Here is a 13,870-nt window from a genome sequence, read left to right as displayed (position 1 = left end):
CACTGAGACTTTTCAGTAGAGTTGAGAACTGTAGAATTATAGAATGCTTGAGCTGGATGGGGCCTTAGAGATTATCTCATCAGAGAGGTGAAGTAGCTTGTCCAAGACCTCACAGATAGTTAGTGGCAGAACTGGGACTATATAATCTGTCAAATGAGGGGTTTGGATGAGATTATTTCTAGGTCCTTTCCAGCTCTAGCAGTCTATAACTGTGGCTATAACCCAGATCCCCTGACTCCCTATAAGGAGTTTTTTTTTTTTCTTTCCACCAAGACTAAATGGAACAAACTGAAATATTTGGATCATTTTTCCTTAATCATACTTGTAATAAACAAACAAAATGGGTTTTGGGGGCTGAATGATCTGAGTAATTGTGGTTGAAAATGCATAGCCTTAGGAGACTTGAGAATTTTGGCTTTGTGATTTTGAAATGAATTTTGAAGTGATTTTCTTTATTTTGCCTAGTCTCCATTTTTTCTATTCTCTCGAAGTGTAGTTATGGGAAAGTATGCCTCTTTAACAAATGTGAGAGTTTAAAAGTGCTCTGAGAAGAATAAGGAGGAAAGAATTACAATAAGAAGATTTCTTTGGGGATACCTCAAGGTATTACATTGATGTTCTATCATTTAAGGGCTTTTTCCAGGGAATATTAAAAAAAATCTTTGAAGCCAGAGTAGGAAAGAAGGAAATGAAAACAAGAATTTACTTTCATTTTAACACACAGTAGCTTAAAATAAGACAATATGTTCAACTACAGCAAAAACAAGCAAAAACATATTTTGTTTACCCAAAGTTAATATTTTCCCAAACACCACACTAAAGATACATTTTTCCTCAGTTTTCATTTTCAGACATCAAGTGTGTATGATTTGTATTTCCTTCCCTTAAAAAAAAATAGTACAGGGGTGGCACTGGACCTGGAGTCAGGAATACCTGAGTTCAAATCCGACCTCAGACACTTAACACTTACTAGCTGTGTGACCTTGAGTAAGTAACTTAACCCCAATTGCTCTGACTTCTCCCCTCCAGAAAGCCAAAAAAAAAAGTACAGAAATAATTGTACCTTCCATGATGGAAGCTAACTAGATAGCTGAGAGTAGAGAACAGAGTGCTTTAGAGTTCCCTCCCAGCCCTTCTAAGGCTTCGGCTGCCCTGCCAAATGGGTGTTGTAACACTTGGCACCACTTTTGCCACCTTCAAACCAACTTCACAGACATGTGGAAAACATAGGTGCAAATAATTAACAAGAATTTTAAGTAAATACTTTGTTACAGGCACTGAGGTAGATTTCTGGAGAAATAAAGACAAAAATGAAATGGTCACTGATGAAAATTAAGGAGCTTCAGTTATTGGAGGAAACAAGGTGGACTCTATGAGCATTGTGGTGTAATAGAAATGCCATAGGATCTGATATGATAGGACCTGTGTTCAAATCCCAGGTCTCAGTAAAATGAGAGTTGAATGAAATGGCCTCAAAAGACTTTTCCAGGTCTAAGAATGATTTCCTTTGAAAGAGAGAGAGAGAGAAAGAGGGAGAAGAAGAGGGAGGGAGAGGGGAAGGAGAGAGAGAGAGACAGAGACAGAGAGACAGAGCGACAGGGAGACAGAGAGACAGAGAGACATACAGAGAGAGAGATATATATTTAAATCCTACATATTAGTATTTCTAAGCCTCTGTGGTGAAGCATATTGCCATATTCATTTTTCCTCTCATTAAAAATTAAGTTCTAAATTCAGTTGTCAGTTCTATGAAGGCAAGAATGTTTATTTCTTTTGCATTCCTCATTCTTCGTTCTCCATCCCCAAGTACCCAATCTGCACTCAATTAATAAATACCTTCTGATCACTGACTTTCAATGAGATGCCAAAGAAATATTTTTAAATGAATGAATTCATAAACCATCCCTTGTTGAAATTGTTTTAAAATTCATATGACTTACCTGTCACTTGATTCTCTAGTTTCAAGTATGCCATAAAAACTTTTTTTTTCTCTTTGATTCAACATTGAATTATAGAATCATAAAATCTCAGTTATCAGGGACCATAAAGGAGATCTTCTCTAATCCAGTCCTTTCTGAAGCACATATTTATATATACATACATACATGTGTGTGTATGCTCTCTGTATCTTACCACCAAATTTTACAGTAGAAAAGAAAGTCTCACAACATTTTGGCAAGCTTTTTTAAGACTTTGTTAAAGTTTTCCAGTCATACAGAATTCCAGAATTATTTCATAAGGATTAGTTACACTCACTCTGAAAAATATAAGAATCGGGACATATTTAGAAGAATATTAAATTAGCTTATACTACTTGGTCACTTTCTTAAAAGAGAGAGAGATGTGTGAATGTGTGTGCATATATACACATACATATATAAATGCACACATGCACACACATATATGCTATGGTTAAGTGGTAGTAATTAGGGATAACCAAGAAATTGGATATTTCCTGTTTTTAATTCTGTTTCAGTGATACAGTGACTTATTTGGAAAGGGCCAGATGAAAGGTTTGGGAAAGTGTGATCAAAAAAAAAATTCTGAAAGCCTTTAGATGAATGTCCAGGTGAATATCCGCTCTTCTTTTCGCCTCAGAGGATGGCCTAGTTCTGGCTTATCTCTGAGAATGTGTGCCCTGTCTAGGGTGTCTGTTTTGATATGGAGATGCCACAGACTGCTTGGCCCACATTCCAGTCATCACCAGTGCAGAGGAGAGTTTGGAGTTCAATGCATTCTTTTCAGAACTGCATGTGCTCTCTCTTTCATGTGTCTTATTATTTAAAACAAAACAAAATATCTCCCACTGTTGCCCCCTTAATTTTATGAATGCTTAAGGCTAAAATCAAGGCAGGCACTGAATTATTTTATAAAACTTTAATAGAACATATTTATACTAGAATTAAATATATTATAGAATATACTTAAAATAAGTTTTCAAATGAAGATTTATGTTTTCCTTTATTTAGTTTGACCTTTAATTAGATAAATCTTCAAAGCCTATTGGGGACCCTTTTGGAAAAAAAAAATACCACTTAATTTATCTGCTCATGTTGCCATTAAAATCTAACTATGTAATCTAGGCAAGTTCATTTCTTTAATGAAGAAACTTCATAATCTCTTTGACACATTGCTGATTGTCCATTTATCAGACTGGATATGAGGAAAACTGGAATCTATTCCAAGTGCTACCATTATTAACAAGCTCTTTGATCTTAAATCACAAAATTTCTGGATCTCAGTTTTCTCTAGTGTGAAGTGAGAGAACTGTGTCCCTTCTAGCTCTCACATCCACTAACTCTGTTCTCTTACCACAGTGCAGTATTCAGAAGTGACTCATGAGCTTTTTTTTCCTCTTGCATTAAGGTATTTCATTTTTTAAGGATGAATTCCAGCAAAGTGAGACAAAAATCTTGTACTTTAATGCAAGTATGTACAGGAAAAAAACCCTCAGAGGAGTGTACAATTGACTACAGAATTGTCAGAGATTCATGCGAATGCTACTTGTCCTTCAATTCCTTTGAAAAGAGAAGAAAAAAATGCCCGTACTGCCTTCTCGGCATGTTATTGCAGTAAAGCACTCTGAAAAGAGTGAAGTTTCCATTTCCAGTGAGGCATAATGCCCTGTCTTCTATATGACTGAGAGATTCAGTGATAACCTCTCTGATGATACAGGAATGGAAAATTACAGTATAAGTGGCAGCTAATGGTAATCACAGGGAGGAGATTCTGACAGATTGTCTGGAGTGAGTGAGAGTGTAAGAATGCCAGCATAAACAAATGGATGCTCGAGAAGTTTTCTTTTCTATCAAGTTAGTTACTTTAAAAAAGAGGTAGATTTGTATTTTAAAGTGTGTTTTTAAGGGGTGACCAGGTGGCTCAGTGAGTAAGAGCGCCGGCCCCAGAGTCGGGATAACCTGAGATAGAATCCGGGCTCAGATACTTAGTACCACACCCAGAAATAACTGGATGTGCAACCTTGAGCAAATTACTTAACCCCTATTGCTTATAAAATTAAAATAAATAAATAAATAAATAAATAATGAAATGTGTTTTTGATTAAGAAACAAAATTGTGAGTTGTTAATCCTTTTGTTGGGGTTAATGATATATCTAATTAAACATATCTTTCTGCATAGATGTAATCTTTACATAAAATAAAAGATAAATGACTTGGCAGATGTTAGCATTTTCCTCAAATTCTTTTGCATTTTTCTATGTGCTTTTCTCTAGTAGTGATAACATTACACAGATTCCAGAATTTCACATCTCCTCCCTTATCATCATTCTAGTTGATATTAAAACCTGTATATTGGATTAGTGTTTTTGATCTGTTCACAATGCCCACCATGATTCAAAACCTCATGACCTGGATTATTGAAATAGCCTCTATTTGGTCTTCTTTCCTCCATCTTCTTCCCAACCCTATTTGAGCTTCTCCCCAACCCTATCTGTTTTCCATAAAGTAGCCAACAATGATTTTCCTAAAAAACAGATCTGACCATATCACCTTTTCCCTCACCTTGCTTCCTGCTCTACTCCACCCCACTAACACATATTCTTAATAAATTTCAATAGTTCTCTATTAGCTCTAAAATAAAATATAAACCTTTTTGGCATTTAAGGTTCTTCACACTCCAGTACCTTCTTATTTTTGCAATTGTCTTATACAACACATCCCTCCATGAACTCCACAATCTGACAACACTGCTTTGCCACACACCTCTTTCCACTTGCTGTCTCCTTATCTTTTCCCTGGATGGACCTTGATTGTACTTTTTTTCTTACCTAAGGTTCTCCTTGGATCCCTGATTTTCTTTAAGACTCATCTCAAGAGCCATCTTCTACATGGAACCTTTCCTGATTTCTCAAGCTGATAGTTCACTTCCCAGACTACAAACTTCATTTTGTTTATATTCTGAATATATATATTAAGATATATGTACATGTCATCTCCCCAATTTGATTGTAAGTTCTTGAAGGCAGAGAGTATTTCCCTTTAGAACTTGTACCCCAGCACTTAGCTCAGTATCTATATAGTAGGTATTTAATTTAAAAATGCTTATTGATTGCTATATAGTCCTTGTTTTTTGGGTATGCTTCCCTTTAAGTCTATGTTTATCTTTGGCAAACTCTTAATTAATATGAAACCTATACCGTAGTTGATATTTTGGTGGTATTTGCTGTCTTCCCCTAAAGCAACTGGCACTTGCAGTGGTACTGTGTATCCTCCTTTCTTAGGGTCTCCAGGGCAATGCCAGCCAGGAGAAGACTTTTAGGAAACATTGTTCACGGTGAAGATAAACTAATTCGCTCATGTTTGTTGCATTCATTTTCATGGAGAACAGAAGTGAGCAATGGTTAGAGAGAAAAAGAACAGATGCTATACATATGGGATAGTGCCTGGGCTTGTTTTGAAAATAAACAACACATATTTTTTATTAAGCTAAAATTACTTTTGTTTTGTGAAAAACATGCCTTTTGAAATTCCGAACTTTAAAAACATGTCTTTACTACATATATGCATGCATAAATTGTACACATTTGTTTTTGTTGCTTAGTTATATCCAACTCTTCATGACCCCATTTGGGGTTTTTTGGCGAAGATGCTGGAGTGGTCTGCCATTTTCTTCTCCAGTTCATTTGACAGAAGAGGACCTGGGGTACCTTGTGACTTGTCCAGGGTCCCACAGCTAATTAAGTGTCTGAGGTCAGATTTGATCTCAGAAAGATGAGTCTTTCTGACTTCAGCCCCAGCACTATATCCACTATAACCTAGCCCCTCCTCTAGTCTTTCTCTCTCTTTGTCTTTCTGTCTCTGTCTCTCCCCTCATTCCTCCTTTCTCTGTCTTTATCTCTGTCTCTCCCCTCCTCCTACGTCCTTTCTATATACATGCATAAATACAAAAGTGTATACATGCATGTATATATACACCACAATAAACACACCTATATGTATGCACACATAAATAAATACTTTGTTTTTATCATTATCTGGTTTTATTATATTATTCCCACAAGGAACTTTCTCTACCAATGTGAATGAGTGCTTTCTCTGCAAACTAACCTCTTAGAGAGTTAAGAATACTTAGAAATCATCACATGCCAGCTAGTAGATATCAAAGATATAATTTAACCCAAATCTTCTTAACTCCACATTTATCTCTCTACTATTATTCTTGCTGATTATATACATATATACAGATGCATGTATATGCATTTCTATACACACATGCATACATATATTCATAGATACATATATACAGATACACATATGTGTGTACATATATGCTTATGTATATACACAACCATGAAATAATAGATATGATAGAAATAATTATTATTGGACTTGAATTCAGTAATATCTGAATTCAGATGCTATTTCAAATGCTTACTAGGTTTTTGAACATGGGAAAATCACTTAATCTTTCTTAGCCTCAGTTTTCTCATCTGTAAAATGAAGGTAATAATAGCACCTACCTCACAAGGTTGTTGGGAGAATCAAATGAGATTACATATACACTGATATACAAATCTGAAAATAGCATATAAACAACACATATTTTGAATATATATTATTATATATTGAATATATATATATTGAATATATATAATAGTTATTATTACATACAAATATTATAGGTATAATATAAATGCATCTATATAGTATGTATGTATGTAGTTATACATATGTGGTTATATGTATGTTATGTATGCATGTTTTATGTAGTTATACATATTTTATTGTCTATAGTATATAAAATTGCGCTATGCCGTAGTGGGAAAAATTATGGAATTGTATGATCATAAATTTCATGCTAGAAGAGTTTTCAGAGGTCATCTTCATTTTACAGATTGGAAAACTGAGCCTCAGAGTGATCTTGGACTGAATCCTGCATTTAATATTTAGTAACTATATAACTATGAACAAGTCACTTGATCTCATAGTGTCTCAATTTTCTCATATATAAAATAGCGATAATACATGTAGAACCTTGAAAATTCTAACAAAATAAAGCATGACAAATGCCTTTTTAGCCTTAAAAAGTACTATAAAAATGAGAGTAATTTTATAAGGATTTAAAAAAAATTAACCATGCATTTACATTTTAAGACCTTGATACTTCTGATCTTACAAATTGAGTTCAAAGGATCAATTATCTGAAATAAAAAAGATACCCAAATCTAGAAATTATCTTTCCTCCCTTGAATATCTTTTTTGTTATTGATTTCCCTTCTACAAACGTATTGCATTCTCACTTACCTTATTTACTGTTTTATAGTTTATTTTTTCTTTTACATGTTTTATCCTTTAATTTGATTATCAATTCCTTGAGGGCAGGCACTAACCTTTTTCTTTTTTGATATCTCCAGTACCCATTATTTTGCAATGAGAAAAAAATGACTTTAATTTAATAAAGAAGAAAAATATATTGAACATTTCATGGTTCGTTCTTTTGTTTCAAAATTATTATATCATCAACAGCATAAGATTTATATAACAATTTTAAGATCTGCAGAGAGGGGCAGCTAAGTGGTGCAGTGAATAGAGCACTGGCAGTAGAGTCAGGAGGACCTGAGTTCAAATGTGACCTCAGACACTTGACACACTTATTAGCTATGTGACCTTGAGAAAGTCACTTGACCCCAATTGCCTTCTCTTCCCTCCTCCCAAAAAATATTTGCAGGGAACTTTGCATATTTGTTTATTTTGGTATTTTATTGTTGAGGAAATTGAGTCTTAGAAAAATCAAGCAGCTTATTCATGGGTCACACAGCTGGGGTTTGGCCTTTGGTTTCCTGATTCCCAAGTTCAGTTCGTTGTCCATCCTGCCATAAAGTTGCTTGTGATCAAAATGAATTTGATCTTGCCTTCATTTTAGATGGTGTTCTATATCCTGTTGTCCAGAAATGGACAATGCTATATAATACTTCATAGTGAGAGATGTTTTCATTCTTTAACTTTTGCCAGCAGTTAACCATCTCCAAAGCTGAATTTTTGAAGCCTGAAATATAGCCTGCATAAATATACTGCAAATATGTGTGAGAAGTCTGCACTCAGTACCTGAACTTAATTGACATGCTGAGAAAATATATGAAACATATAGTCACCGGATTCAGAAAATGAAAATTAATGTATGAATTATTTAGCTAACACTGCACTTTGCCCCAGAATCTGGTGTTTATTATTGTGAGTTTTAGCAGGAAACAGAAGCAGTATCAATTGGGAAAATATTTCTTTACTGAATTGAGAACAGTATGGCTTTCTAGTTTCTAAGTGGAGAAACCTGGCTCTTTGGTTTCTTTGTTCCTAGTGAGACTACTCCCAAGCTATTTTAGCTCAACATTTTACATACTAATGGAGTCTAGGGAAGTGCAGTTGGCAGCTGTTCATGGGATAATAATGAAACACACTGTTTGGTACTGCATACTGCTGCTGTAAAATGCGGGAAGTATTTTATAGAGATCAGGGTGAGTCAAGCTATATCCACTTTAAGCGTTGTATGTGTGTGAACTGAGAGTGAGGAAGTTGTATTTTCATATGAGAATAACTAGCAATCCCTTTCTCCTCGCAGGTAAAGAAAACGTGCACAGAAACAGATGTTTCAGAGCCTCAGAATTCCAGGTACAGTCCATAGAGGCAAATGCTGAACTGAGGAAATGTGGGGGAAACTAAGAACCTTAAAAAAAAATTGGTCTGCAGACATAACATCAGGTGACCCAATATCAGGTTCTTTTTGAAGTTTTAAAAATAGGAATTATTTAGCATAATAGAAAGGGCATAATCATTCAAATAATAATGAGAGGGACTCCACATTGGACATAGGTAAATTTTCACATCGATAGTAGGAATTTATCACTGGTGCTACTTGAAAGAAAATTACCATAATATTGTATCCGGGAATAAGGAAAATGCATATTAGTAGTACTGATTACTCTTCCTGTAAGGATCTTGTGTATTTTACCTCTTTAATTAGTAAAAAAAAATTGATAATTTTTAAAATGTATTTTGAAAGATTGAGTTAAAATTACTTTTAAGAAGTATTTAATATTTTTACAAACTTTTAAGAAAATAAAACTTTGAAATCACTTGTTTTTCTTCAAATATTATTAAATTTTAAAAGCACTTTTAAATTACAAAGTTAAGAAATTTAGAATGAATATATATCAAGTTGGCATATGGGGTCTATTGGCATGTGGGGCCTATGGAATAGCAACCATAGAACCAACAGTGAACTAGAGATTAAGGAACTTCCTCCATATTTTGTGTGTGTGTGTGTTTTCTTTTTTTTTTTTTTTTAGTAAATTGACCATATGTTCTAAGTGACACTCTTCCAGAAAATATACATATATATGATAGTATGTCATATCATATTTTATTACAATAGTGTTATAGATATGATGACAAATCTATGTGAAGGAGTGGTGTGTGTGTGTGTATGTGTGTGGTTTCACTGGTATTGGGAGCCCCCAGCAAAAAATCTCCTCCATCAATGTAGTCACCATTCTGTGGCCTAGAACCATAAAGAATTTCTCCAGGTCTCTAAAGAGACAGAGTGGCTTCCTTGATATGACACAGTTTGTGTCAGAGTTAAACGTGAAGCCAGATCATTCTGTCTCTGAGACCAGCTACACAACCAAGAACTGTAATTGACCATTTCTTAATTCAGAATTCTAGCATATTAGGAAATACAATATTGCAGCCTAATCATTGAAACTATCCCTGTATTGGCACACAATTGATCTAAGACATCTAGGTAGCTATTAGTTACTTAAAAAAATGACCATGAACTTACTTTTTAAGAGATAAGCAAGTACCTCTCAGTATTAGCAAACCTTGTATAAATAGAATTTTGTGTTTAAAAATGTTAATCACCTACTTTATTTAATTTGAACTTCTTCATTTTAAAATGTCCCTAATAAAATTAGATACAGTATATACAATATCAGTATGATTTCATTTATTCATTCAATCAATCAATAAACAAGGATTTTGTTAAGTGCTGGCTTTACAAAGATCAAAATGATCCAGTCCCTGTCCTCAAGGAGATTACATCCAAATAAGGGAGACAACATGTACATGAATTAGAATATTCAAAATGAATATAAGATTAATTGAAAAAGAAAAGGCACCATCAGTGGAGACACTAAAAAGGCTTCTGAAGAAGCTATAATCAGCAAAGTTTTAAGGAAGTAAGGAGCTTAATGAGACTGATGGAGATAATGGGGGAGCATATTTCAGGAATTGGGGATAACTAATGCAAAGGAATGGAAATGGGATATACAGTATAACATGAAAAGAGCAACAGGAAGATCACCAGGGATAGATTGTAGAGTCCAGTAAGAGAGAGTGGAAAGGTACATTAGGACTAGGCTGTCAAGAGCTTCAGAAGTTAAAAAGGAACTTACATTTGATCCTAGAAGCAATAGAATAGTTACTGGAGTGCACTGAGTAGGAGAGTCAGACGTTAGACCCCTTGCTTTGAATTATCAGAATCATGAGACTTTTGGCCTTCATATATTCTCGGTATTATAGATTATAAACAAGGAACTTTGACTTCTTGAACACCAGTTACATTCCCAGGAAATCTGAGATCCTTTTACTTCATTCTAAAAGGCAGTATGACTCAGTGGGTTAAACAAAGAATTTGTGATTTAGGAGAGTGATCCCGGGTCCTTACACTAACTTGGATCCCAACCAGGTTGATGAGACTTAATTCGGACTCTGCATGCCTAAATCAGTGAGTTGGTGAGATCATTCCCAAGCACTTAGCAAGCTTGGAACTGCATTGCAGAATCACAGAAAAGAAAGGGCACTTAGAGGCCATCTAGACCAACCCATATCTGACCAGGAAATCCCTCTATTCAAAGTGAAGGGCAACTAGGTGGCACAGTGAATAGAGCACCAACCCTGGAGTCAGGAGGACCTGAGTTCAAATCCAGCCTCAGATGCTTAACACTTACTAGCTGTGTGACTTTGGGCAAGTCACTTAATCCCAATTGCCCTGTTTTTCCCCCTCCAAAAACAAAACAAAAACAAAAACAAAAAACCTCTAGTGAGGAAGAGCCCCTTCCATTTGGGGATGGCTACCTGGGAATTTTTTTTTCTTTCTTTGAAGCCAGATGCTTCTATCCTTGTCCCTTATTATTTTACTTACAGAGTCCAGTAGAACAAGTCTAATCTCTTCTTCAAATATTTTGAAGGCAACCCAATTATCTAAGTCATTAGATTAAAATCATTTAGATGTTACAGCTGCAAACAGTTTGGAGGACCTCCTAATCCTCCCATTTTATAGATGACAAAACCAAGGGCCAGGGAGTTTGGGTTGCCTAAACACAGTGCTCTTCAAGTAACAGGGCCAGTACTAGAACCAGTATCCATGCTGCTATTTACTCAGTTGCTCTTTCTACTGTACTATTTGTTGCTTTTTTATAACAAATATTTATTAGGCGAGTACATTTATTACTATGTTCAAGGCACTGGGGGTTAAAATGTAACATGCAGCTTACATTCTACTTCAGGGCAAATTAGGTTAGGGCAAGAGAATTAAGACAATAACAATAATAACAACAATACAATTTCTACAACACTTTCAAGGTTTGCAAAAATATTTTATATGCCTTATCTGATTTGATCCTCACAACAATGCTGTTTCACTATTGTTGTTCAGTCATTTTTTAATTGAGTTTGACTCTTTGTGACCCCATTGGTGGTTTTCTTTGCAAAGATACTAGGGTCCTTCTGCAGTTCATTGACAGATAAGGTAACTGAGGCAAACAGGGTTAAGTGATTTGTCTAGGGTTACACAGATAGTAAGTTTCTGAGGCCAGATTGAACTCAGGAAGATGAAGCTTCCTGACTCCGAGCCTGGTGCCTATTCACTGCACCACCTACCTGCCAAACAACCCTGGCAACTAAGTGCTATTTTTATGCCCATTTTTAGAGTTTAAGTTACTTACCCAAGGTTGTAAAGATAGTAAGTCTGAAGAAGGAACCAAACCCAGTTCTTCCTAACTCCAACTCCAATATTCTATCTAATAACTGCCTAGATATGAACCAAGTGAATATGACAGAAGGTAATAGCAAAGATATTATCCATAGATTATCCTAAGAATTTTGAAGAAGGAGAAAATGTGTTAAGGCATGAGGATCAGGGCAGGCTGCTTATAGGTGGTGGTACATGAATTAAACCTTGAAGGAAGAGATGACTTAGGAAAAGTGGGGGAATATCTCATGATGATGATGATGATGATGACAGTAGTAGTATTTAATAATCTACTCTATCAGTTTGTTATTTTTAATGGAAGAACCTTTCCTTTTAGAAACATTGATTTTTTAAAAACCAAACATCAATTATTTAAATAAATATCACTTCAACCAAACAAGTAACAAAATTAACAAATCATGTGTTTTCTGAATTTGTAGTTAACCTTAAGTATAGGGAAAATCTGTTAATTCAAAAACCTCTGGATTTAAGATGAAAAACAAAGGCATGACAGGGTAGAGGGATGACTTTAACATGCATGTGTCCAGATACAATGTCTTTCATACAGGAATAAAAGGGTACAAATACACCTAGAAAACCACATGTTTGGAATCATGTTCCACACACACACAAACACAGACAGAAATACACACAAACTCAGAGATACTAACACAGTCTGAACCAAGTAATTCTTTTCTAAACAAGTCTTAAATGAAAACATTGAACACAAAATGACATATCAGCATAAACTGAATGCTGTAGATACACTGTGAAGTAGCGCCTGGATTGGAACGTAAGGCTAATCTCATGCATTTATTTAGCTAGCTTTATAGTGTGTTGGTTTTGGATTTGAAACTATTAGAATAAATGCAGATGGAAAGTGTTTTTACAGTAGGGAAGTAATTAAATTGGGTGTGGGAACTTTGTCAGGAGAATTCTTGGAGTGACATATGTGTATCAGCAAATTCTTTGTCTTGCTTGGCCTTCATTCCCCTTTTGGAAAGAAACACTTGGGCTACAGATGTGACTGGCACATTGGGATAAAGGGAATTTAGAAACCTATGCAATATAACCAAGGCCAAGAATGTCTTACCAGAAATATTTTTTGTTTATGCATTGAAAGCCAGACATTAGTGGCAATATTTTTTTGTTACACAAAACTGTATTTATCTTGATGGATTATTAGCATTCATGGATACACTGTGCTTCATTTAAGAATTGTCATTCTTCAAAAAATCTTTTTTTACTTATTTTCCTGTGGTATTCCCTCATCCAGAACACACGCACACACACACAACACAACACACATGTACAAACACAAAGAGTGATCAGTATATTTCTCTTTAACACTATGATTAGTGCTAAACAACTAACCATAAAGAAAACCAAAATTTATGTTATTTGTTGATCAGTGCTTAATTTTAGGGATAGACTGAATGAAAATTGAAAAATAAAGAATGCTTTCATCAGCCTATGCTTGACAGCTCTCTGAACCTATTAATCTTTAGCAAAAGAATCAGTAACTATTAAAAAAAAACAATTCTATTTTATTAATGTCAAAGTCTTTCTTATCTCTGCTGGGCTAGAGGGGATGGAACTGCTTTTCTCACATTTTGACAATATTGCTCATAATTTTATTTTATTCTGTTGAAATCTTTCCAAGAAATATTTCTAAAAGTTTGATTTTAAAAAAAATTAACTATTGATTATTTGGGTGACTTATTAACAACATGTATCACCTACTAACTGTTTTTCGGTCAATTCCCTTTCAACACTTTTACCAGAGGGTGATCAGAGACATAGAAAGGAAATGAAACTCAAATCAATCAATTTTTTTAATATGTTTGGACCATTAGCAAAGGTTTGGTGAAGCAGAAAGTCAAA

At 34.7% G+C, this 13,870-nt stretch overlaps 1 protein-coding gene across 6 annotated transcripts in view; it reads left to right on the top strand.

Annotated features, from left to right (window-relative positions):
* Window positions 1-13,870, top strand: part of EYA4 (EYA transcriptional coactivator and phosphatase 4) — a 335,518-nt gene that overhangs the window by 153,104 nt on the left and 168,544 nt on the right. For all 6 annotated transcript variants that reach the window (XM_069077351.1, XM_069077350.1, XM_069077346.1 and 3 more), the window contains exon 3: window positions 8,576-8,625. In XM_069077351.1, the coding sequence (XP_068933452.1) occupies window positions 8,576-8,625 (50 nt within the window). The remainder of the gene's footprint in view (window positions 1-8,575; window positions 8,626-13,870) is intronic.

The sequence above is a fragment of the Petaurus breviceps genome, unplaced genomic scaffold, assembly GCF_028583685.1.
Source record: "Petaurus breviceps papuanus isolate PSGF00001 unplaced genomic scaffold, PetGlider_PUasm1.0 90977, whole genome shotgun sequence".
Taxonomy (NCBI): Eukaryota; Metazoa; Chordata; class Mammalia; order Diprotodontia; family Petauridae; genus Petaurus; species Petaurus breviceps.
Note: the sequence above shows the minus strand (reverse complement) of the source record. Positions and strands in the feature narration are given on the sequence as shown.